General features: G+C 45.0%; 1 protein-coding gene across 5 annotated transcripts in view; it reads left to right on the forward strand.

The window, feature by feature from the left end:
- Nucleotides 1-27,250, forward strand: part of EMID1 (EMI domain containing 1) — a 75,932-nt gene that overhangs the window by 25,157 nt on the left and 23,525 nt on the right. For all 5 annotated transcript variants that reach the window (XR_012081995.2, XM_020800862.3, XM_020800866.3 and 2 more), the window contains exons 4-7: nt 12,257-12,343; nt 20,896-20,957; nt 22,674-22,821; nt 26,819-26,917. Coding sequence is in view for 4 of the 5 variants with exons in the window: in XM_020800862.3 (XP_020656521.3) it covers nt 12,257-12,343; nt 20,896-20,957; nt 22,674-22,821; nt 26,819-26,917 (396 nt within the window). In the remaining variant the exon portion in view is untranslated. The remainder of the gene's footprint in view (nt 1-12,256; nt 12,344-20,895; nt 20,958-22,673; nt 22,822-26,818; nt 26,918-27,250) is intronic.

Below are 27,250 nucleotides of genomic sequence, written 5' to 3' on the forward strand. Positions count from 1 at the left end.
ACTGTTTAGGCAGATCGTAGGATTCAGCGCAGATTGTGCGGGATCTGGATAATTCTGTTTTGGTGTTTGGTGAGAGAATCCACAGCTCCGTTGAATTGCTGCCCTCTTGCTTGCAATCTTGAGTCCTAGGATGTGTTTCGGAATGGAACAGTACAGCTGGCAAGCGGCCGCTGTTTGTGTTTAGAAATTAAGTACCGCTGGGGTGCGTTATGGTATTTACTTTAGGGTTGGAAAAAAAAACACCCCAAACAGATGGCTCTAGGCACAGTGCTGTCTGCCTTGTCGGAACCAAAGAGAGTTTGGAAAAATTCCGTTTTCAGTCGGCAGCTTCCTAAATCCCTCAAGCAGCATCCTTGGGGGAGGTGGGGGGGGGAGGTTAGTCCCAAAAAAGGAACATCTGCAGGCTCTGAGGCTTTGAAGAGTGGTGTATCCAAGGAGGTGGGAGGCAACACTTCTGGAGCCCTCCTGGTGCTTAGGGAGAGGCTGAGCAGCCAGACGCTGGCTGCGCGCTCGACTCCATGTGGAGGGAGAACGAACGGCACTGGAACGAGGAGCAGCAGGCTCAAATTATACTTGGTGGCAGCGAGCCAGGATCCCAGAAATGATCCGTAATAAAGAAAGGACACCTGGTGTGAGATCCCATTATTGTGAAATCATACCCTGTAGATGGATACTCCTGGTATTGAACTTGGCAGCACACAGTGGGAAAAGAGAGAGGGTTATGGGAGGACTAAGTCTAGGGAGTCGGTGAGGGCTGGAAAGAAGAACGTGGGGGAGAGGGAATAAGCATGACTTGGGGTTCTTCCAAGCCCGGCATTTATTCTGCCTTGCTTCACCTCTTTGCCTGTCGCTCGGTGGCAGAAAATCATGGGATTTACAGTGGTGCCTCACTAGACAGTCACCCCGCATGACAGTTTTTTTCCGCTAGACATTGGCTTTTTGCGGTTCGCAAAACAGTGATTCCTATGGGGGAATTTCGCCGGACAATATTTGGTCCCTGCTTTGCAAACCAATTTCCGCTAGACGACGATTTTGACAGCTTCCTCCATGCTTGCTAAACAGGTGTTTTCGGGACCTAAGCTTCGCAAGACAGCGATTTAAACAGCTGATCCGCAGTTCGCAAAGCGGCTTTCCTATGGCCGATCTTCGCTAGACGATGATGATTCTTCCCCATTGGAACACATTAAACAGGTTTCAATGCATTCCAATGGGGAAATGCTTTTTGCTAGACGATGATTTCGCTAAACAGCGATTTCAGTGGAATTGATTATTATCCTCTAGTGAGGCACCACTTGTACCTGTACTTGTGTCCTAATAGTTAACTGTTTAGCACTAAAGCGCTTCAGCAGTATCGTCACCACGGACATGGTCAGGCTGGAGTTCTTCATCGCTTGAGCCTTCATCCCGGGACTTTGCCAACAAACTGAAAAACCAGGAAGGGATAGTAGGAGACGTGGGGGTGGTCAAGCCACCTTGGCTGCCGCTCCTTGGTTCCTCAAAAGTACAGAAAGTGTCCTAGCGCTAAAATTCAGTGGGTCCCATAAGGCTCAATCCCAACCACTGGTACAAAACAGGACAAAAAGCCAACCGAAAGTCGGGGTGGGGGGGAAGGATAAAGGAACGAACACTTTCTGCCTAGAAAACCCAAATACCACCACAACATAAGGGGAGAGGAGCAGAAAGAGAAACGATGAGAAAGAAGGAGGTAGAAACATAGTCGCCTGACTGTGAGGATCTTTCCTGCTCAGAGTCAAGACGGTTTCTTGTTTTGTGTTCATGGTTGCTATGTGGGCATGCTTTTTTTTCTCAGGGTTGGATGGGAAATAGGGAGAAGAGACATTTCTAAACTTAACAACACACATTTCAGGTTTACACTGTGCTCAATTCTGTCCTCCCACACCATGGTTCTGATGGGTCTACCCACCACCAGCCGACCCACCTGTCTCGGCTGCCTTAGCTCGGTGGGAAGAAATAGGGCTGGTGATTGCTCTGAAGGAGTGAATTGAGACAGCGGGAAACTGGCAGAAGAAGAAAAGTGTTAACCTCTTTCCTTAGATCATAAACCCTCTTGTTTTTCTTATCACCACGTGAAAGCTAGACAGTTAAGAAAGCTGACGGGGGGGGAGATTTGTTTGAAATGTGGTGCTGGAGGAGAGCTTTCTGGATACCCTGGACTGCCAGAAAGATAAACGACTGGGTTAGGGTTAGGGATCAAGTCCAGTCTGAACTTTCTCAGAACTGAGAATGGAACTGAGATTGTCCACCTTTGGGCGCATCCTGAGAAGGCAGGATTCTCTGGAAAAGACAATAACGTTGGGAAAGATGGAAGACAACAGGAAAAGAGGGAGACCCAATGCAAGATGGACCGACTCCCTAAAGGAAGCCACAAGATGGAGTTTGCAAGAGCTGAACAGTGCTGTTAAGGGCGGGATGTTTTGGAGAGCCCTCAATCGTAGGGTTGCCATGAGTCGGAGGCCACTTGATGGCACATTACTACCACCACCAGTTTTCCTAATACCGCTTCCCAGTTTTTATCCTTTTCCTCCTCATCAGAGCTGGAAGGGACAAATCAGCCAGTTAGGTGGTGGATTGATTGGTTTTCTGTTTGAACAACACTGCAATGGTCAACGTTTGGCTCTGACAATCAAAACATCAAGCTCAGATCAGAGACACACTTTTGTATGCTTCACGATGTGTTTTGGAGGAGTCCTTGCTATGCTGCAGGAGGAAATTTTGTTGCAAATCATTTTTTTTAAAATAGAGGAATGCCATTACTGAAAAAGAAAACATCCCCTTTTAAGTAATTCTTTGAAACACACTGGGGGGTCATATCAATTTGTGCAGTGACTTTTGTGTGTTTTGAGAGCAGCTGATTCAAAATGGGCAGTGGATTACGGGGAGAACTGAATTTTGTTGGAGTCAAAATTTGGAAGTTTTCACCTTTGTGAGGTTAGCAGTGCGCTTCACGTGAGAGAATGCATAAAATCAGGTATATATTACGAATATAAGAGCTAAAATGTGTACAGTTGAAACATGTGCACAGACTTTGGTGGATTGGGGAAGAATGTATGAAAACCCACCTAGTAGGAAAAACATATACATATAACGGGGCGAGGTGGGTGGGGAATCACAGTTTGGAAACATTACCTTTTCCAGCTTGCAATTGCTTACGGAGGTGTTCTGGGAGTTGTAGTTTTTCAAAAAATATAAAAAATGTTTTCAAACGCTGAAAGAAATGCATGTAAAAACAAATGCACTCAAATTTCCTTAACCGAAGAATAAACAAGGTATGCATCCTGATAAGCGCACAGGGTAAGATAAACATGTAGACAGGATTGAGTGGGGGGGGGGTAAGCATAAATGAATAAATAAAATTTAAAATAATTTCCTTCATTTGGGGTGACTGATCTGAGCAAAGGGAGTATCATCATCCACCAACAAAATTCTTATGCCGCTCACTTCCCGTGGAGAAATGCCCTGCACTTTTTTTTGTTCCTTATTAATGCAAGCAGGAGTTCCCTTCCTGTGTGTGCACTCAGACGTCCTTTGTAATTTCAGTATTTATATTCTAAATGCATATGGCTTGGCATTCTCCATTTTTTGGAAGGACACAGTGGGTAAGGAGAGAAATGAGATGGAGTGTTAAGGCAGGAGGTAGATAAGCCTGTCTACCTTTTTTGAGAAGTCCTGCTGGCCTGACTGAGCCGGGAATTGTTTTCCTTGGTACATTGCCTACCCCTCTAACGGGGGGTCCTCTTTCATCCCCGGAGCCCGTGACCCACACAGGTGCCGGCCAAGGGAAACACTCGCTTCTTCCTGTTTCTTGAGCCTCCCTTACTGAGTTTGCTCCACTGTCCAGACCTCTAGATCTGGTCAGTCGACATCATTTTCCTGCAATATTGTCACGCATGCTGAAATCCTCCGGACCTGTTTCACGGCCAGAGGTACAACTGCTTTAATCACACACTTTTTACTCCAGCTCAGTAGAAATGGCCAGTGAAGTCTGAGAGAGGCTTCATAAAGATTGTCACATTTCCAGTTTTTAAAAAAACCAAAATACCGTATTTTTCATGTATAAGACGCCCCCATTTTTCTAATCCAAAATTAAGAAGTCTAAGTGGGGCTTAGCAAGTGTAGGGGGAAATTGATTGAAGCGCTGCAGGATTGCTCCGATCCCTGCTTCCCCCTCCACTTGTTTTTGTTCTCTCCTCAGCTTACTTCCGTGTATAAGACGAACCCCGAATTTTTAGTCTAAAGATTTAAGACAAAAGTATAGTCTTATACATGGAAAAATACATCTGTTTTCCTTTCTTGTGGCAGTTTGGCACATCTTTTCCTCAAAAGTAAGCTGCCCCCAAGCTCTCAGTGCACTTCTTTAGAACAGAAATTCTGACAGATTTTTCCAATTATTGTGCTTCACATTCAGCTTCTTTGTACATGATCTCTTACAATCATGACGTCTAGGGACCTCATTTTTAAATGAGATCTCTTTCAAGCAGTTCCTTTCATCCTCCACCCTGCTGCTTTTAACAAACCTACTTCTCTTCTCTTTAACAAAGATAGCTCTTCAAAATATCTTAACAAATCTTTTAGAAAAATTAAGAAATCAACCCCTTTGTTAGTGTTCTGCATTTTTTTTGGAGTGCTAATCCACAGCTCCTCTTGAGGCTCGATCTTATAGCAGAACCTGAACTTCAGTGAGAAAACACCAGAAAGTTAAATTCCACTTTCTGGAAGGAAGGAAGGCTTATGATGAGCCGGAGAAACTATAGAAAGTCAAGAAACGAACCAACGAACGAACCAACGAACCAGTTCCTGCTCCTGCTCCAGTTCAGTGGTTATTGTTTTTAAAGTACAATTGCCATTTATTTTAACGGTACGGCTTTTAAATATATCTCCTTGCATTTTATTCCTATTGTGAGTTGATTTAAGAAAGTAGGATACAGACCACTGCTTGAACCGAAAATTCGCCTGGGAGGTCATTGGCCCTCTTGCTTGTTAATCTTTCTCTGGAACTTTTCCTCTTTCTCCCTCCTGAGTCCTGGAGGTTTAATGCAGGGATGAGCAACTGCTGGCCCTCCAGATATGAGGGGGATTATACCTCCCAGAAGCTCTCTCCGGCACAGTCAGGAAGGAAGGGATCCTGGTGTCCTGCAAAGCCGCAGTTGCCTCATTGCTGGCCTCCTGCCCTTTTCAGGGGGAAGCCGGGATGTTCATCAGTATCACCAGCTCCACCAGTTCTTGCATGGGGTCTGAATAAATATATCCTCCCCTCCCGCCAGCTGCCCACTTCCATGTTCCTCTTTCCAGAGCAAATATTTATACTGGGTTTGTCAACAGCTTCTGAGTCCAGAATGCAGGAAAGAGGAGATCATGTCCCCTCAGGGCGGCCTCTGTGTGGCCGCTTGCTCCTGAGATATCAGTCGGCTCCTTTTGGCTCCATTTAGGACAGAGAGGAATTGAGAGCTGAGCAAAGGGGGTGACGACAACCCTTCTGATCCCCCTGGGGGGGCAGTCAACTTTCCTGACAAGTACAGCAGAATCCTCAAGAGACACATGTTTTGCCAGAATGAGGAGCATTTCCCCTGTAATCTCTCTCCTTCCTGGGAAATGTGGTTCTCATGGGCTTTCGTGAAGATGGCAGTTTGCCAGGGGTGATGCATCCTCAGTTCAGAGGAAGAGCCAAATGTGTGTTTATGCGATGTAGCTCAGCGGGCTTGCGCCACTTGGCTGGGAGTTCAAATCCCCGCTGTGTCTCTTGGGAGAAGAGGCCAGCTGAGACTTTTTCAGAATGGTTGACGGGGGTTGGCAACCTTCACCTGATTCGGCCTTGGGCAAGCTGTCCAGCCTAGAAGGACCGGCTGCCCTTCAACCCATTTGAGAGTGGCACAGAAATCCATATGCACGGCCAGGGATTTTATGCCGTGGAGAAATGAAATCAACGCCCCTGAACAAGAAGTGAAGCTTGGCATGACCGTAGAACCCATCAATCTCCATTTGCCAACCGGAGGACTTTGCCTGATGGATGTTCCAGGCTAGCGCCATTGATAATTGCTTTCTCTCTTTCTTTCTTTCTTTCTTTCTTTCTTTCTTTCTTTCTTTCTTTCTTTCTTTCTTTCTTTCTTTCTTTCTTTCTTTCTTTCTTTCTTTCTTTCTTTCTTTCTTTCTTTCTTTCTTAAATAGAAGTTTGCATACTCTTTTAAAAAGGAAGCATAAATAAACGCGTAGGCCAAAATCCTACCAGATTTACTGGTGTGCCAAAGGCAGAAGTCGATGTGACAAGCTGTCGCGAATTTACGAAGTGCCGGGTGAACGAATGGGCACGCCGCTGATATGGAACCAGGATCTCATCAATTAGGCCTGGCAAACTTCTGCAACTGTTCTGGCATGCCCGTGGGCATCCGATAAGATGAATGCCATGGGAGAGCTGAAATCCAGCTTGGCCCTAAATGCACAGCTGTTGCCACATCTTGGCATTCCATCTCTGTTTTTTTAAAGAGCTTTCCCAAAGGGCTTCCCTCCACTTTTGCTTTCTGAAGTGATCCTCTCTCATCCATTCCCTCCCCCACTGTTACAACTGACGGATTGGGAGCCTCCAAGAAAATCCGCTATCTGAATCCGCCTGGGCTGCGGGCCATGCCAGGAGCTGATTTGCCAAACCTATGTCCTCATAAGATGAGCTTCTGTTTGGTCCCTAAACCCCTGTGCAAAATTTGAAGGAAGCAGACACGGATGGGCTCACCTGGTGTAGATATGGATTAATGTTGTTGTTGCTTAGTTGTTAAGTCGTGTCCGACTCTTCGTGACCCCACGGACCAGAGCACGCCAGGCCCTCCTGTCTTCCACTGCCTCCCGGAGTTTGATCAAATTCATGTCAGTAGCTTCGGTGACCCTGTCCAACCATCTCATCCTCGGTCATCCCCTTCTCCTCTTGCCTTCACACTTTCCCAACATCAGGGTCTTTTCCAGGGAGACTTCTCTTCTCATGAGATGGCCAAAGGATTGGAGCCTCAGTTTCAGGATCTGTCCTTCCAGGGAGCACTCAGGGTTGATTTCCTTTAGAACTGATAGGTTTGTTCTCCTTGCAGTCCAGGGGACTCTCAAGAGCCTCCTCCAGCACCACAATTCAAAGGCATCAATTCTTCAACGGTCAGCTTTCTTTATGGTCCAGCTCTCACTTCCATACATCACTACAGGAAAAACCATAGCTTTGACTATTCAGACTTTCGTTGGCAAGGTGATGTCTCTGCTTTTTAAGATGCTGTCTAGGTTTGTCATCGTTTTCTGGATTAATAGAATTGGGGTTATCCCTCCTCTTTTTCCAGTTTCAACAGGGGTTTCCATCTAATTTATACAAACAAATGTTTTTAAGCTTCCATCAAGATGGAGTGTTGTATCGTTTTTCTCTGTCCAGACCCTAAACATCCTTGGTTGTAATCTCATACATCTTAGCCCACTCCGCGTCGTTTTATAAAATTGGTCCAGCCCCAACAGATTCAGCCCAAATTAGGACACTTTTCCTTTGTTTTGAAGCTTGCAGGGAATAGGGATATTTATTGTGTTTTACACACAGAGAAGAAGTAGAATCTGGTCGGTAGATTTTGTTTCATTTAATGTTTGTTTTGTGATTGCTTTGGCTTGGCTTGGTTTGACTGGGAGCAGGACCTGGTGGTTGGTTAATTGTGAGGGGTATTTGGAACGGAGAAAGGCCCAGCTATAGTGCAGAGTTTTCTGTTGGGTTGTTTTCTTGTCTGATTGGCTCGTAAGAGCTTGCCATTTGAGGCACACCAAGAATGAAGCAGGAAAGATCAGAGTATATATAGGTGTCAATAGAAATAATAAAAACAGACCTAACTAAAATACTGGGCTCGTTCAGAGGATTACCTGAGGTTGGACTTTGTAAGAATACATCCAGGAGGCAGATGAAATGCACAACGGCTGGCACCAGTAGCGGCTGACCAGAGATCCCTGAGATTTCTTTGCTGGGTTATCTGCAGGCAAATTGTGGTCTCCTCTTTGATGTGTGTCCTGTCAAAACATGTCAGCAATTTAAAAGCATTCTTATTTCATGCTCCAGGTTAGGTTTTTGTGCTCTTGTAACAGAGCAAGAGAGAGCGGAGGTAGCTGAGGATTAGTTTCAAGGCATCTTCGAGGAGATGGAAAACTTTTCCCCTCTTAAAGAGTTTTTAGTCTTCAATATTTTTTTTGGTAAACTAGGCCTGTGTCCTAAGGAGTCAGAATGGTCTGCCTCGCATCTTACCTCCTTTTATTTAATCTTACAACCGCACAGTTGGAAGGGACCCTCGTTTGTGGAGTCCAGTCTCTCTCAAGGAGGCACAGAGTGGGAATTGAACCCCCAGCCTCTCGCTCTGCAGCCGGAGACCTAAACGACCGAGCTATTTGCCCTCCTGCTGTCAAGCAACAGAGATGTGTGTTCAACATTGGATCAGAGCTTGTGAAGAAGAAAAATCCAGACCTCCAGATCTAAACTGCCAAGGATGGGTGAACCTGCATAACAAGCGGAGCATAACAAGGGTGACTGGGGTTTGATCTAGTCTGATTAAATTTAGAGAGGGACAAAGATCGCTGATAGAAAGGAACAAATCTACTTGCCATCAGCCCCTGCATTGTCCTTAGTTGTTATCCCCTGGGCAGAAGGAAACACAAAACAGGAGGTCTCCATGTGGAATCGGCACAGCTGTTGTACGTTCATATTTGGGCCGTCTTCCTCATTCATCTGTCCTCTCTATGCATTCGCCCATCTCCCTATGAGTCAAGAAGACAACAAAGCCACAGGGACCGGAATTGCTAGTTACACCTCTGATAACAAGCTGGCCATGGCAATCAGCTAACATTTCTGTTCTGCAGTTGAGGAACGCTAAGGCTTGAAGGGGTGGAGAAGCAATTTCACAGAGTGCCAACTGAGTTGGATTTTGTTTTACATCCACTTTTGCTGGCTGGATAGCTCAGTGGTTTAGAAGGTTGACTACCGAGCCCCAAGGTTGGGGGTTTGATTCCCCACTTGTGCCTCCTGGGAGAACCAGCCTGGGTGGCTTTGGGCCAGCTGCACAGTCCTATGATGTCCCCGCAGAAGAAGGGAATGGGAAGCCATTTCTGAGTATTCTCGACCCAGAAAACCCTGAAAAAGCATTTCTTTTTTTTCCACTTGACTTGACAACGTGCCGTTATTATTACTATTTGATATTGCAAAACTAACCAGTGTCAAACTCTTGCTGAAATCGTACAGAGCGGTTCCTTCCTTTCCATCCTTGGAACAGATAAGGTACCAAATGATATCTCTCGGTGATCCAAGTCAATATAAAGGAGATCAGAGACTGGCATTACCAGCCACTTGTCATGACCCTGTCTCTCTACAAGAGTGGGGCACAGAGGAGTCCGTTTTGTGAGGACGAACCAGGAAAAATAGCTAGGCTCATCCTGCAGACTCTTGAACCCTGGAGGTCTTGAGCTTGTAGCTCGCGGTGGCCCGATGGCCAAACCAAAGGATGAAGCCAGGCCCTGCGCAGCCCACAGGAATGGGGCAAGGTGCAGGCAAAAGCTCGCCTTGAGGCTTCCCCATAAAACGTCGGAGAAGGCAGGCAGCCTCCTTGGGAAAAGATCCTCCTCCGAGGGGGTCCAGCCCTACAGCTCAGGACCTTTCCCAGCCAGTGAATCATCCCATGTCGAGGAATGCAGAGCTTCCCAGCAGCCGAGCCATGAAACCCTACGGCTACTCCCCAGAGGTGCTCTCTCTCTCGTTTGTGACTTCTGCGGATCCTGAACTTTTTTGCAAACTCCCTGGCTAGGAATGATTTTTTTTTTTTTGACCATCTGGAATATGCTTTTGGACTTCCCCTGTTTCGGGAAGGTAACTCTGGCTCGCCTTGGGCTGTTTTGATGAATATGGCTTCTTGCACTTGGTTTAATAGGCTACCCCGTAGGACTTGGTGTATTGCCCCAAGCAGCAGAAGCCTTTGAGATTTTTCAGCAAAGACATCTAAAAATCACATTTTGAAGTCAGCTATACAAAGATAGATATAATGCAAACAGTACTGTTTTGGGGGGGTCAGAAACCCTTACTGCTCCCCTCTTGCTGCTCTTCCTCCATCCCTGTCCTCTCCTTCTCCCCCAACATCCTTCTGCTATTTTTATTACTGTCTCCCACACTTTCCCATCTGGTATTCATTCAAGCATTCGTTGACTTGCCTAGTTAATTCTCTCCCCCCCCACACACTTTCTTTTCCCTTTGGGGACCCTTCTAATTAAAGCAGAACATAGAATTGGAACATAGAATTGTCTAAAGGCCTTGTGAAGAAATGAATGTCCAAGGTCTACTTCCAACTGTATTTTGGGCGAGATTACCAGTACTTAATGGTCTCAAGATGGGACTAGACCGACAGCTTTTAATTAACTAAAAGCCATTAATCCTTCTGAAGAACGTCGCTAAGAAGCACACCTGCAGGGTCTCCTTAGTAGCCATGCCAAGTTTCAGCTGGCTGGGTCTCCTGGCATTGGAGGCAGACAGATAGAAATCCACATACACACATTCTCTTTTGTTAGCATAGAAGACAGAATAACATGAACTCAATGTAAGTGTGACTAATAAATTTAGGAATACTGCCCTAGGGCTGTTTGATGGACAAGTCAAATCTACGCCACTACTCTGCTTTCCCAGGATCTGGTCAAGTCAACCAGCTACAACCGAATCCTGCTTAGAAACAGCATGGCAAAGATGGAAGTAGAAACAGTGGACTTGGTTAAAATGGGGGAAGCCTATATCAGACCCGAGTCCCAGTTTATGACAGAATGCCATAGAGTGAATGCTCAAAGACAGGGTTGATGAAATTCACGAGAGCCGAGGCAGAAAGTCTGTACTGTACAGTGGGTTGGTAATCAGATAGATGATCAAGGAAAAAGGAGTGGAAGATGAAGGGGAAAAGAACTGAACATGAGAGGTAGAAATTGAGTTGGACAGTTGAGGCAGAAGAGAGCCGGTGAGCTAAGAAGCACTTTGCAAGCTTCCCTTGATGAAAAAGAGTAAGAGGAAAATACTGCCTGTTCTCATGAGAACGTGCCTTGTTCCGTGTTTAGCAAATATAGCTTATATTGGTTTTGTGACTGATCAACAGGGAAATAGCACAGCTATGGCTGCAAGTCTGATGGAGCATGCAGCACTGCGAGGTTTTCTTGCTTGGAGGGATACGGTTAAGAGAAAAGGAAATACGTATGCTGTTGTTAGGTCCTGTTAAGTTGCTGCTGACTTATGTCGAGCTTCTGAACGAATGGCCTTCAGAAGATCCAATCAGGAACAACAGCCCTAAGCAAAGTTGCAGTTGCTTTAATCTCAGTCCACTGGACATTATTCAAGCCAGGATGACAGCTGAAATGCACCCTTACCTTAGTAAAACCTAGACTAGCTGGTAGCTGGAGGCTGGGAACACTGTAAATAGAATACATTTGCTGCTAAAGACAGGCTGCTGAAACCCCCTGCTTACAGATCACGAGGTCTTGCAGCTAGTTTTTTTTATTTTAACTGCATACTAGAGGTGCATAGAAGCATATAGCAATAAGACAAAATTAGTTTAGTTCTCATATCAATGTGCACTAACTGAATGTGCAACTTCTGAACTAATGTGTGAAGAAGACAATTATCCTTCAGTTTCCAAAATATTCTGGTTTTTAGGATGCAACTCTAATACGAAACACTGCATACAATATATGTGTATATACTGTATAATCCACAATATATGGGAGAAAAATGTGTAAAATAATTCATACAATGAAGAAAATGCTTATTGAAACATGAAACATAATTTATAAACACACATATGTATGTCTGTACATGTGTTTTTGTGTGCGTGCACACCCACCCACAATTTAAATATATATATTTAAATGGTTTTAAAACATTGAATTGTTTGATAGTTTTTTCATTGCTGTACTACACCCAAGATCATAAGCCAAATATAAATGTTCAAGACAGAATATAAATGTTCCAAGTAAATAAATGTCCATGCCCATGCTTGCCAAAACATGTATGAATTTTCATGCATACTTAATTGTGTATATTTATATCCTATTTCTGCTGTCGGTTTTTTAAATTCTTTGTGTGTAATTTTACATAATTATATATATATAGGTAATATATCAGTTTGATATACTATATACTGTATATACCCCATACCTCATGCTTTAGGAACTTCTCAATGGATTATAATTCTCTTCCCCCCCCCTTCTCCCTTTTTCTTCCTTTCAGAAACTGTTAGCTACCAGGACGCTCTGGACACAACACACGGGGGGTCCTCCCTGCGCAGACTCTCTCCCCGACCTGCAACTTATTCTGGTGAGGCCTTCTAAATAATGCAGCCCATGGTGACATGTGTGGATTGGGCCCCTCCAGGACCAAATGATCAAAGGGCGGGGTCAGATCCTTCCACGAGCAAATGTTTGTTCTGTGCTGTGCTGTCAACTTAAAAAACGACTTAACAGCAACCCTAACGGGGGGCTTTAAGTGAGAGATTTAAGGAGTGGTTTTACCAGTTCCACACATACACCATGAGTTTCCATGACTGAGCGGAGATTCGGGATTCGAACCCTTGTTCTCCAGAGTCCTAGTCTGTCATTGTATCCACTCGTACACCACGCTAAGCAAATATTTGGACCTTCTAAATTTCAGCACCCTGGATCAAAGCTTAGTGGACCTGCCCTGTTTCCAATGGTACAACCATCTCAAAGAAGCTTATAGGCTTTGTTCTCTCTCTCTCTGTGTGTGTGTGTTGGTTTGAGATTTGGGAGATCCAGGTTCACATGCTAAGAGGCAAAGGACCCCAATTCGAGGGTGTGCCAGCTGTACAGTAGTGGGTTTGCAATGGTCATGAGCCTTTTGTGTTGGCCGAACTGAGACGGTCTGGTATAAATAGATCAGGCAGCAAAATTCTTGTGCCACCTCTGATGAGCCCACAAAGGGCCAGGGCAGAGAAGGAACGACGCGATGCCAGATCCAGTCCTCTTTGAACCCTCCTCTCCGCCACCCACGATACTGGCACAAAACTGAGCCAGGATCAAAGTAGTCCTAAAGTAATTTCCAACACCCCGGGAGCTGGGAGGCATGATTCAGGACGGCCTCGCCTGTTTCAGGGTTGGCTCAATCATCTTCTCTAGGTAGATGTCTGCCTTTACAAAGGACAGGAACCTTGACACGGTTAAGTAGCTTTTATTACTCTGTCTCAACATGTGTTTTTTTTCAGGAGGTGGGGAACAGTACAAAATATTGTGGCACTTTAAAGACTAACCATTTGTCTGCAGCAGAAATCCAGTATTAAGTTGCAACCCAAGTTAGGCTCATGGAATCAGAGGGAATTTGGTGAGTTAATAGCTAGGTACATTCCATAGATTCGATGGGCCTTCTCTAGTTGCTACTTGCTACTGGATTTCAGCCAGTGTGAGGATTTATGGATCAATTGACATCATTCGTTAATTGCTAATTGAATTAATCAACAGCTTGATGGTGTCATTGCTGTTGCTTGTGTCTGAGGAAATGGGTTGAGAACCATGAAATAAAACTGTTAAAAGTGGTACTGTATTATGTTGCAGTTTTAAATTTCTGGCAGAATTCCTTGTGCTGCAGCAGAAGTGCAGAGACTCACAGAAGAGAATAGCTTCAAGTTCTCCAGATAGTCCACCCCTTTTTTCATTAACAGGCACTTAAGGTCTCAATAACTCACTGTGAGACATTTGTAGAAGGAATAAAAATGTTTCCTTGCTTACGGTTCTGAACCAATCAACAGCAAACAAACAGCTTCCCAACAGATTAAAGAAAGAGAAAAGGGAAAATTTAGTAGAAGGGCAGAGCTGTCCATGAATCCACAGGCTCTCTTTCAGTTCAGAGATGGGAGGGGTTGATTGGTTAGTGTGGGACAGATTGACAGCCCAGAAAGGTCCCTCCCAGCCACACCTACTAGAGGCAGCATGCGAGGTTATAAAAACTCCCAATATATTTTGCTTTATTTCCTTTTCTTTTCCCTCTTTTCTTTCGCGATCACTCTTGTGCTTGGAGTGGCTGCTGTGAGGATAACGTAGGGAGGAGGAGAGCCAACACCTTGCCCTGATTAGACAAAAGGACAATTACATCCATCTTCATTCCTTGTGTTAATTTTGTAATCTTAATGTAGCCCTACATTTCATTATTGGTTTTTCCCCACTCATATGCTCACCTTTCCTCTTTAAACAGCCAACAGGTCAGAAATATAGTTAGGTCCCAAGACTCTAAAACAATATTGGCTACTTTAAAAAAAACAACAGTCAACCGGATAAGGAGCATGGAATCAATGTGTCCATGGCATGAAACAGTCCCATGCCTTGAGTCATTCATCTAAACTGGCTTGTGTAGGTGCATAAAATGTGCTGTTGTTAAGAATCCTTTTTGAGCCATCATTTTAGCATGCCCAGAGTTTGCTTGTTTGCTCGAAGGTAGTTTTTACATGGCCTGTTAGGATTAAAAGGGGCCCACACCTCTCTGATTCCAGGTTTCTAGGGGCTGGGCGAGGAGGGGAGAGAAAATCTCGAATAGTCCACCTCCACACTGCCAAAAATGGACAACAGTTGTTAGGATGGGGTTTTGCCATGGTTGATTGTATTAGCCAAAGAGTTAATAGAATTGGTTCTACAACATAAGATGCTAATCCGCTGAGTGTGGGAATCGGCAGAGTTGCCCATCTGAGCCCACACTGCCTTCCGCTCCTTATTTGGTGCAGTTTAACAAGTATTCTAAGTGAACTTTCTAGACCCTGGAGCCGCCTCTCCTAAAATGTGGCCACCTTCAACATCCTTAATCCCCACCTAGCTATTACAGGTCCTAAAGGTGCATGAAACCAGATCTACCTTTCCCCTCCTCCACCTGCCCCACTCCCTGGCCTTCTCATCCTACCATGCAATTCATCTTATTTATTATCTATTTAAAATATTTTTACCCAGCCGTTCTCCTTCAAACGCAGCTTACAAAATTGAAAGGACAATATTTAAAATCTAAAAACAGTAAATATACAAATCTATTTTAAAAAAAGAATTAAATAAGTATCGTATTACAATCAGGAGATTTTAACTAAAAAAGACATAGTGGTGACTTAGATTGAGGTCAGTTTGGCATGTGGGAAGTGGGCGGCAGGGGGGGGATAAAATATTGTGTGCTCGAAAGGATGGAGGCCTTTCGGACCACAGTGAGCCCAATTCTGTTGGCAGACGCAGCGCATAACGTCCTTGCACGCTCTGTCTAATCTCCCGCATGCTCTCATGCACACTGATGCTCACTTCTGGTTCAAGTAGCAAGAGTTTCCATTTCTGCAAGGGGTTAGTAAATGCCTCCTTATGCAAACAACACGGAAGGCACCACCACCCGCCACTGTGGCACATTGCGTGCGTGGTAAGACCAAAACAGGCTTCGGACCAGTTACGTCTGCAAACTCTTTTATTTTAACCACCCCATGTTTTATTCATGTCATTTCTTTCCATCTGACAAACCCTTCAGCTGGCTTGCAAGATTGGGTAGCGACAACACCTTAAAAGGATAAATAACCATTTGAGCAGAAAATAAAAATAACAGGGAGCAAAGAACACAGCAAGCCAAAAATCCCACCGCCTTCTCATTCAAGAGGTGGAGACCAGTTAGTATGTTTTTTAAACAACATCAGAATTTCAACTGATTGCCCTGTACAGTTGTGTTTGATTTCGTTTTGTTGCAAATACATCTGGAAAAAAAAGCCCCAATAAATGTATTGTCTTTTGCCACTGAAAGCGATTGATGGATGGATTGACTGATTGATTGGTAAATTGAAGACTTAAAATGAAACAAATCCCATAGCTATTTTCCTCCTGGGCCTCTCACCCCCGTTCTTCCTTCTTCTCTCTTGCTACCCCCTTAACTTTCCAAATTCCCCTGCATCCCTCTTCCATTTCCATGGCAACCCGTCCCCCTCAGACTTGCATTGTTTCCCTTCCCACAACAGATGCGATATGATGTCCACTATCCCTTAAATGGAAAGAAAAATGGCACAAGGAAAGGTCCACATGAACCCCCCCCCAAAAAAAAGAATTGAACATTGGGTCCAGACCTCAGAAGGATAACCTTGTTTTCTTCGCCTCTGCCAGCCGTTAACGATCATCCTTAACATGCTTTCGCATCGTTTGCATATAAACCCATCAAACGTACGTCAGTGCTTTAAAATGGTGTCATAGCCAGAGTCTGTTTACTTATTTATTTAAAGTATTTATATAACTATTAATTTAAAATATAAATATAAAATATTTATATTTACCCACACCTGGTCTAAGTCAGGTGTGGGTAGACGTCACAAGTTCGGGGCCCATTTTTCCACTCTCGGGATCCTATGGGGACGCCACCCATCCCTCAAAGCTGCTTCCAGTTCAGAACGACACCAAAGTAGCTTCTGGTTCATCACCCCCACCCTGCACAAAAGAAATCCTCCAATTTTTGCTTCAGCGAGGTGCATACACAAGGTTCCATCCTTGTCTTTGAGGGAAATTCCATAAAGCTGTGATCTTTCAGTGTTGGGTGTCAGGAAAAAAAAAATACTTCTGGGTGCAACACAGATGGCCCTCACGATGGTTTCCATCCGGGGCCGGCCCTGCCATTGGGCAAATGGTTGAGGGGGACAAGTGTGAGCAATCGCTTAGCGCTCCACCACCACTATAGTACCGATGCCATATATTGGTACCTTGCACCCCTAAACTGCCCAGCTGTCCTCATGTGGGGCAGATAATGTTAGCTTGTTACTAGTATTGATGTTCAATTCATTAAGCATTCCAGACATTATATGTTTGTAAACTGGGGAAAAGACAGATGCCCTTGGTTTCAGGGCTTATACAGAGCATTTTTCCGCATGAAAACTGGGCTTTCTATATTGATTTTACTGGTAGTTTTCCCAACATGTACCTCACATAGGTCTTATCTCACTTAGCTAAGCGACTAGTCTCATCATTTTCTGTACCTTCTCATCACTCCTGAAGCAGAGTTTATTTTTAGTTCCACTATGTTCTGGTAACTAAAGTTTAGCGCTCTAGCGCTTCTCGTCATTCGGAAAAGATTTTCCTGGAAACCTCTCAAATGCGAGCTTTCGAGCTGATGCTCAAAGAGGAAAAGCAAAACTTTCAGAGAAATAATAGCAGAGTTATTTATTTTTATTTTTAAAAGAATCTTAAGCAGTTGGGTTTTTTTAAAAAAAACGGAAGAGAAGATGGCTTTTGAAAACTGAAGTTTGGATGTGAATCTTCATTCTTTTTGTTTTGTGAGAAAGGATAGAGTAGAAGTTTTGATCTGAAGATCAGATTCAGAAGAGGAGTACCAACCTCTGTCTATACCGCCTGGCTTTATAAACAAATCTAAACACAATAACGAGGCAAAAATGTGGGGTTTTCTTGCCAAAAGAAACACAATAACGGTGTTGCTAGTACACCTTCGTGGGGAGGGTGTTCCATCATTGGGGTACCTCCACAGAGGCGGTTCCCAAAGAGAATTAGAGAAGATCCACGCCTGAAGATCCTTAGCACATGGGCAAGCTGGCATAGGGGAAAGCCCTGCTCTGGATACATGGATGCTCCCAAACCATTTAGGGCAGTGGTTCTCCATCGTGGGTCAATCGGGGTGTTCTTGGACTGCACCTCCCAGAAGCCTCGGCCAGCACAGCGGGTGGTGAAGGCTTCTGGGCGTTGCTGTCCAAGAACATCTGGGTGACCCAAGGTTGGGAACCCCCTGATTTAGGGCTTTTAAAAAAAGGAAGCATCAGCACCATGAATCAGCCTCCAGCGAGACCAACGTCAAAGGCAGTTCTTTTAGAACGGGTACGATATTAACCCCAACCCCAGATTTTGTAAAGTTGGGTTTGTTTTTGTTTTTAACAAGCTTAGTTATGGGCTGCCCAGTCAGATTTGATGATGCCTCATTGTCTCACTGGGGTGGGGGTGGGGGTGGGGATCAGGCAACAGCTGAGTGTGCGATGCTTGGCAATGACTGAACTGCTTTCACAGCGCTGGCTTGTCTCTTGCTACCCCTTGGCCCTCCCTACGGGCACTTGAAGATCCCATTCCATCCGCTGAACTTCCAAATGTTCGGCCAGCTGAGAAACAGCTTGTGCAGAATTCTCTTGAGCGAGCGGGCCTTTTGTGAGAGCACAACACCCCAAACCGCAAGGCCCTTTGAAAAATGGTAGGTTTGAAAGGAGCAGCCGAGTTAATCGGTGCAAGCAGACCAGCCAATAAATTAATAAATAATAATATTTTAAAAACAACAAAAAAACAAGAGGCAAAACGTTTTTGACACTGTAAAGACCAAGCTCTATACAGTGGTACCTCGCTAGACAATGATAATCCGTTTCACTGAAATCGCTGTTTAGCGAAATCATCGTCTAGCGAAAAGCATTTCCCCATTGGAATGCATTGAAACCTGTTTAATGTGTTCCAATGGGGAAGAATCGTCGTTGTCTAGTGAAGATTGGCCATACGAAAGCCACTTTGCGAACTGCTGATCAGCTGTTTAAATAGCTGTCTTGCGAAGCTTAGATCCCGAAAACACCCGTTTTGCGAGCACGGAGGGAGCTGTCAAAATCGTTGTCTAGTGAAAATCGGTTTGCAAAGCAGGGACCAAACATTGTCCAGCAAAATTCCCCCCGTAGGAATCACTGTTTTGCGAATCGCTATAGCAATCACAAAAAGCCAATGTCTAGCGAAAAAACTGTCATGCGGGGTAACTGTCTAGCGAGGCACCACTGTATTTTAATGTGAGCTTTCATGGATGAAATCCACTTCCTCAGATGTTAGAGTGAGGCTGTAGGACTGGCCTATTTCTCTACAGCCCCTTGACCACATGAAGATAAAAGGAATGGACAAAGAAACAATGGTTGGTGGAATAGGATGGCTGTGAATAAATTTCATTTAACAGTCTGTGAGCACATGCAGCTGGGGCAGCCGTTTTGATAACTCCTTCAAAGTTCGGACAAAAACTCTGAGCGGATTTTCAAGGTCGCTGATGTTGGAGTCTCCAGGTTCCATTGCCTCTCTTATTTCAGAGGCATAACACCCAAGAGCAGACAAATTGTCTGGCGCCTGCCCTGGCACCTCTCTCACACACTTTGCACATCTCTCCCTTTCGGTGTCGGTAAAAGTAAAATACCGTATTTTTTGCACCATAAGACGCACTTTTTCTCCCAAAACAAGTGGGGGGAGAAGTGTATGCGTCTTATGGAGCAAATACTGTCCCCTCCACGCCACCATCGCTGGCTTCCGAGGCCTCGGGAGGCCTCAGCAGGCCCCGTGGGGGCCTCCCCCAGGCACCATCGCTTGCTTCCGAGGCCTCCAGAGGCCTCAGCAGGCCCCGTGGGGGTCCCCCACCACTACCATCGCTGGCTTCTGAGGACCTCCAGGAGGCTTTCCACTGGTAAGGTGCTGCTTTTTACTTTTTTAAAAAATGTTCTGGGTGGGTTTTGTAGGGTAGATTTGGGCTGGGGGTATGTTTCTATGTTGCTTTGTGTTTTGGTACTTTTTTTGCAGTCCCAGCATGGGACTTGCTCTGTTTATTTATTTTTACTTTATTTTTTGGTATTTAAATATTAGTTGCTGCTTTTTACTTTTTAAAAAAATGTTCTGGGTGGGTTTTGTAGGGTAGATTTGGGCTGGGGGTATGTTTCTATGTTGCTTTGTGTTTTGGTAATTTTTTTGCAGTCCCAGCATGGGACTTGCTCTGTTTATTTATTTTTACTTTATTTTTTGGTATTTAAATATTAGTTGCTGCTTTTTACTTTTTAAAAATGTTCTGGGTGGGTTTTGTAGGGTAGATTTGGGCTGGGGGGTATGTTTCTATGTTGCTTTGTGTTTTGGTAATTTTTTTGCAGTCCCAGCATGGGACTTGCTCTGTTTATTTATTTTTACTTTATTTTTTGGTATTTAAAAATTAGTTGCTGCTTTTTACTTTTTAAAAATGTTCTGGGTGGGTTTTGGAGGGTAGATTTGGGCTGGGGGTATGTTTCTATGTTGCTTTGTGTTTTGGTACTTTTTTTGCAGTCCCAGCATGGGACTTGCTCTGTTTATTTATTTTTACTTTATTTTTTGGTATTTAAATATTAGTTGCTGCTTTTTACTTTTTAAAAAAATGTTCTGGGTGGGTTTTGTAGGGTAGATTTGGGCTGGGGGTATGTTTCTATGTTGCTTTGTGTTTTGGTAATTTTTTTGCAGTCCCAGCATGGGACTTGCTCTGTTTATTTATTTTTACTTTATTTTTTGGTATTTAAATATTAGTTGCTGCTTTTTACTTTTTAAAAATGTTCTGGGTGGGTTTTGTAGGGTAGATTTGGGCTGGGGGGTATGTTTCTATGTTGCTTTGTGTTTTGGTAATTTTTTTGCAGTCCCAGCATGGGACTTGCTCTGTTTATTTATTTTTACTTTATTTTTTGGTATTTAAAAATTAGTTGCTGCTTTTTACTTTTTAAAAATGTTCTGGGTGGGTTTTGGAGGGTAGGTTTGAGCTGGGGGGTATGTTTCTATGTTGCTTTGTTTTTTGGTGATTTTGTTTGGCAGTCCCAGTGTGGGACTTGCTCTGTTTATATATTTTTATTTTTATTTAATTTTCGGTATTTAAAAATTAAGTGCGTCTTAATGTCCGGTGCGTCTTATGGAGCGAAAAATACGGTAACAATCAACTAAACAAGCAAGTCACAGCTCTTTCCTGACAACCCAAACTGGCTTCTGGGCAGCAACAGACTAATGGTAAGACTGGCCCTGAATGTATGCATGATGACACAGCTGTGTATCTTTCAATCATTTCTTGGATGTAAGACTTTAGAATGTAAGGAGTTCCTTTTAGCGGCTCAGTGGTTTCATTTCCCTCCACAGGTTGTTTAAACTGCAGCAAACTCTCAGAGCTGATGGAACGTCTCAGCTTCCTGGAAGCCAAGGTAAGCATTACTTCTTGCGACGCTGCTTCATCCCACTTCTCTTTCCACCCCTCTGCACTTCATCGTTGATGCTTTTGAATTGTGGTGCTGGAGGAGGCTCTTGAGAGTCCTTTGGACTGCAAGGAGAACAAACCTGTACATTCTGAAGGAAATCAACCCTGAGTGCTCAATGGAAAGACAGATCCTGAAGCGGAGGCTCCAATACTCTGGCCATCTCATGAGAAGAGAAGACTCCCTGGAAAAGACCTTGATGTTAGGAAAGAGTGAAGGCAAGAGGAGAAGGGGATGACAGAGGATGAGATGGTTGGACAGTGTCATCGAAGCAACCAACATGAATTTGTCACAACTCTGGGAGGCAGTGGAAGACAGGAGGGCCTGGCGTGCTCTGGTCCATGGGGTCACGAAGTGTCGGACATGACTAAACAACAACACTTCATCACTTAAGTATAGGAAGCCTCTTGAATTCCACAGACCAGGGCGGGCAAAAGCATACTTAAGGCTTTCTGGTTATCAGCTGGAAATCACTCTCAGGTGGTAGCCTCATTTCAGTTATTAAGGGGAGCAGTGTCTGTTGCCCTGAAAGCCACTGGGGTTCATCTGAAGAAGGACTCCATGAAATGGAGGCAGAAGTTCTCTAAATTTGAGGAAGGTCCTTGGGACGTGGTGGTGCTATGGGTTAAACCGCAGAAGCCTCTGTGCTGCAGGGTCAGAAGACCAGCCGTCGTCATATCGAATCCACGTGACGGAGGGAGCTCCCGTTGCTTTGTCCCAGCTCCTGCCAAACTAGCCGTTTGAAAGCATGCATATGCGAGTAGATAAATAGGTACCACCTTGGTGGGAAGGTCGCGGCTGGCCACGTGACCACGGAAACTGTCTTTGGACAAAACGCTCGCTCTGCGGCTTGGAGATGGGGATGAGCACTGCGCCCTCAAGTCGGACACGACTGGACTAAATGTCAAGGGGAACCTTCACCTTGGGGGAAAGATGAATAACCAATCTGAGACACTTTGGGATGTCATTTACTTGAATTATTTTTGTACATACACACTCTCTCTCTCTCCAGGAGAGAACATGAGCTAGTGAACTGATCTGGGAAACCTGGATTCAGCTGTAGACTTTGTCAGATGCGTTGGGTGACACTGATTCTAAGACAGGCTTCAACCACAGAATAGCCCAAGGGGTTGTTATGTTCAAGGAGCAGAGCAGCCAAGGTTTGTAATGCCTGGGCATACAGACTGTCAATCAATCAATCGGTTACAAAGCAATTTGGGAATTGTTTAGTCTTCAAAGGGCAAATGAAGGCCCATCAGCTTTGGAAAAGATTTGCTCCTGGTAGGGATCAAAATTTCTAGAAATGGGTTTCTTGGCTTGGAGGTCACTGGTCTTACGGAGTGAAACTCCATTTCAGGGCTCTGGATTTTGTAACGGAGCACTGAACAAAATATGCCAAAAATTAGTTGTATCGTGCATAAAATTAGTGTGGAAGGAAAGGATTTTCTACATCTGGTGCTAAAATATTCTAACTTAGACTGGAAGAGGGAGCTTGAACAGGTCTCGTTTGGCTGTGTGTATCAGGGAATCCTGGGAAGTGTGGTCCAAGGAAGTAACATTTCCAGGTCTCTAGCCCGTTTCTTCTTCGCCAGCTTGTAAGGGTTTAAAGCTTTTGCTCGCCACAAGGAGGGGGCAGCCTTGATGGGCATGTTCACTCGTCCTCAGGTGGCAACCCTTTCGGCGGCCGAGTCCATGGCCTCCCTGGTCCCTGGCGGTGGACGAACCGCCTCAAAGGAACACGTCGCTCCTGAATCTTTAGCTCTGTGGGGTTCTGTGGCTGCTCAGGGGAGCCCAGGGGATGAAAGCCTGAAAGGTAAGTGAGATGCAAGCAAGATCCGGAAGTTCTTAATGGGTGCGGGGAAATGGAAAAAAATGGGTCTTTGGGGCCTGAGTCTCAAAAGAAAGAGGGGACAACCCATAGCTTTGGGTTGCCATGCAAGTACTTGCCTGTCTCTGCAGACTTTGCTGCCCCCTTCTCACTTTAAAGCAAAGCATTTGGGGGGATTTTTGGAAGTCCAATTGTGCTCCTGGAAGAGGTCTGGAAGTGCGATTCAGCTTCAGAAGAAGCTGCGCATTCTCCACACACTTTCTTTTAAAGCAAGGGTAACCCAATGTAAAGGGACGTGGGTGGCGCTGCAGGTTAAACCACAGAAGCCTCGGGGCTGCAAGGTCAGAAGACCAAGCAGTCGTAAGATCAAATCCACATGATGGAGTGAGCTCCCGTCGCTTGTCCCAGCTCCTGCCAACCTCACTGTTCAAAAGCATGTAAAATTGTGAGTCGATAAATAGGGACCACTTTGGTGGGAAGGTCAAGGCGTTCCGTGTCTAGTTGCGCTGGCCACGTGACCACGGAAACGGTCTGCAGACAAACGCTGGCTCTACGGCTTGGAGACGGGGATGAGCACCGCGCCCTAGAGTCTGACACAACTGGACTCAATGTCAAGGGGAAGCTTTACCTAACCCATTGCAGCCTGCAGTTCACACGAAATAATCCCCAAAACTACCCTTGACGCAGGAGTTTAGATTCACTGTAGGCCAGTTTCAAATTCTTTCTTTTTTTGGCTAGGATGATTGAGAAGGTGATGGCCTTCAACTCTCACAGTTTTCAGGAAAGGAGTGAAGACCTGTCTTTTCAAAGTGGGTTTTGCTAATACCTAATTTTTGGGGGTGATTTGAACAGGTCCCACATTTAATGGGTTTTATGGTCTTGGATTTTTTTTTTAGAACTTTAGGATGGAATATATATTTTTACTGCAGTTTTTAATTTTGTGACAAGCGCACCCAGTTTTTTCACTTACCCCGAGGAATGGGCTTCTTTTACTGGGAAAGTCCCTTTGCACCCTCTAGTGGGCATATTTTTTTAAAAAAATTAGAAAATGTTTCTGGAGGAACGCAGATGTGGTGCGGGTTCCTCAAGAATTGGCAAAGTAGCCCACACCCCTCCGGAAGGCACAAGTGAATGTTCAAGCCTGCCACCCCACCCCATTTCCCCCCCCCCAAAAAATTAGTTTTTGGGGACATCAATGGGTCATCCTAAAGAACAATCTTAGAGTGATCTTAGAACGGCAGAGATGGATGGATGGATGGATGGATGGATGGATGGATGGATGGATGGATGGATGGATGGATGGATGGATGGATGGATGGATGGATGGATGGATGGATGGATGGATGGATGGGTGGATGGGTGCGTGGGTGGATGGGTGGGTGGGTGCATGGATGGGTGGGTGCGTGGATGGATGGATGGATGGATGGTTCAATCAATGGATCGGTGGATGGATGGATCAATCCAAGATGAGACCTAAACCTGTGAGCTGTCTTGGGTCAACCCTAGGAAGCCTTTTTGAGAACCGAGATACTCTTTCTCAGATGGGACTGGAGCCAGGTCCTTGTAGCTGATCCCTTTGTATTCAGGAGTATGATCTCTACCATGAAAAGTCCTCCTAACCAGGGTTTACTGATAACATGTTAAGAATCACATGTTCTGCTGATTCCTTGGGGACCTTAAAGAAATGGAACACATTTTGTTTGTAACTCACTGAGACTCACATCCGTTAGTTTGGTGGCACAAGAGTGGGTTTTAATTCATCACAAGAGCGGGTTTGAGTTCATTATTTCCTTATTCTTCTGCCCTTATCTCCTAAGTTGTGATCAGAGATTAAACAATTTTAAATAACCATTTAACGTCTGAAACCGTTTTCCAAGAAAGGAGTTCTGGCTTGCAATGCTGGAAATGTTTTGCATAGGATAGGAAATTTGTTTCACCAACTACTTATGGCTTTCTTAAAAAAAAAAAAAAAGCAATGTGTAACAAACCAGCAGTAACATTAGGTTAATGTGTGAAGCTCACAAACAATTAATTTTTTTAAAAAAATTCTCATTTGAACTGGATGGTTTGAGCATTGATCCTAACGTCTTTACTGTAGCAAAGGCTTTGTCTTCATAGAAGCTTCCCAGCGCTCATGGGTTGAGATCTCCGGCTGTGGGGCCAGAGGTTGGGAGTTCGATTCCCCCACTGGGCCTCCTTGACGGGGCTGGACTTGATGATCCAGAAGGGTCCCTTCCAGCTCTGCAGATTATTATTTTTATTAAGACAGTGTCACAATTGCATCTTTCTATCAGTGAAGATTAGCTCTGTAAGAGAAAGCCGGATGTGTGGCAATCGGGAGAGCTTGGTTGTATCCATTCAGTGAAGTATGAAGAAGAAACACCCTGAGACTGGAATGGCTTCAGTCGGGTTGATGCTTCTGTTCTGATTGCCGCCTCCCGCCATCCACCTCTCCCTGCCTTGGCGTCTGCTGCCAGCTTTTTATCGGGAGACCTCAGGGAAATGCAGCCGGCGAGAGATTGCAATTGAAAGCAGCTGGCTACAGGGACCATCCTGGGGCTGGCAAGGTTTCCAGTGAGCTGGCTTCAGCTTTTTGCAGCTGGAAAGATTTACCAGGCCTTCCCTTGCTTGGACAGAACACATGTTTCTGGTTTGGTGTGTGCGAGAGCAGGAGGGGAGAAAAGAAGGAGGGGAGTTATTTAGAATGGAGGGAGCTCTGCCTTTGCAGAATTAAAGGGCTCCGTGAGCAGGAGAGGGGCAGCTGCTGGGTTGGAGATGATGAGAAGGAGATGCTCCTTCCCCCAGCCTCTCTTCTGCTCACCACAGACCGTGGAAAAGGTGATGTGAGCCCTCAACATGGTGCAGAGATGCTTCTTTGCTCATGTTTCCGTGTGTGCATGGAATATTGTGCACCAAGCAGAAATGTTGGCATGAGACTGGGATTCCTCCTGGCTCAGATTCTCTTTGCAACTCAGCCGTGTTTACGTTTTTGCGATGAGGAAGCCGCCACATCCATCCAAGGGGTTGGCCATCCATCAACTAGGCGGTTGCTCCCCCCCCCCCGACCACCTTTCTTAGCCTTGTTTCCAGGTATGAGCTGTCATGCTCCTCACTGAAGTGGAGAGGAAGGCAACGTGGCTGAGACCCGATGCGATTAAAAATGGCATGTGGTTTGCGTTTGACGAGGTTGCATGATGGTGGTAATGGCAGTTTTGTTTTAAACCACTTAGAGAGTATGAAACGCTTCGTGGATTCTTTATTTCAAGGCGCAGAACTTTCTACACAACAGTAATCAAAGGGACAGCTGTTAGACACGTTGGGATCCAGTAATTACTCAAAATGCTGGAAAGCTCAGTGGTTGAGGTCTCTGGGCTGCGTAGCCAGGCTTTGGGAGTTCGATTCCCCCACGGTGCCTCCTTGAGAGAGGCTGGACTCAGGGATCCATCAGATCCTTTCCAGCTCTGCAGTTGAAAGGTTATTATTCATTCATTCATTCATTCATTCATTCATTCATTCATTCATTCATTCATAGCCCGTTTTTTGCCAAGGCAGTTTATATCATTCAAAGGCAACATTTAAAGCTGACAACGATGAATATACAAATACAAAAAGGCTTAAACAAACCCCATAGCAAAAAACAAAACAAAACAAAAACACACACACACAACATAAGCAGCATCAAAACACATTCAAAGCAGAAAGGTACTGTACAATAGTCCATTGAAATCCCACTCAAAATTATGTGCCATTGACCTCAATTCTGACTTGCGGAAATTGTTCCCATCTCCAGGCCTTCTGGTCTCTGACTTTCAGAGAGATGATGCGCCTGTTTGGTAAAATTGAATGTTACCTTTCTTCCTCCTCCTCCTCCCTCTGTCTCTTTTCATCCCTCTTTGTGGGTGATCACAGCCACGGCCTCGCTGGCAAAGCCCTCCAAGTGGTTGACCCGAATGCACAACTCCCCTTTCTCTTTCTCTTTCAGGGAGGCTGGCTTGGCAAGGCCCTCCGGGCCCCAAAGGAGACGCCGGCATCCGTGGACCTTCAGGCATTCCTGGCGTCAGAGGTCCAGCTGGACCACAGGGTAAGCTTTGAGCCCCACGTGGGGTCACGAATCAGGGATAAGATACACTGCTTGCCATGGACAAAGGCCCAGGTCTCGTCTTCAGCCTAGGCAGCTCATGACAGTTCAAGGAGCAAGACTGGGAAAGCTCGACCCAACCTCCAGGACACGAGGTAGTTGATGTTGGTCAAAAATCGATTCTTCTGAAAACCAACCCACCCACCCTTTGGTTTATGAATGTGCTTCTGTACCCACGATTCAAAAAAACCCCAAGAAATCACTCAATCTTTGCTGCACAATGTCATGCCTGTGTTGCCAGCAGGAAAAAGAATGCCAAACTTTATATGGCAAAAG

The sequence above is a fragment of the Pogona vitticeps genome, chromosome 14 (assembly GCF_051106095.1).
Source record: "Pogona vitticeps strain Pit_001003342236 chromosome 14, PviZW2.1, whole genome shotgun sequence".
NCBI lineage: Eukaryota > Metazoa > Chordata > Lepidosauria > Squamata > Agamidae > Pogona > Pogona vitticeps.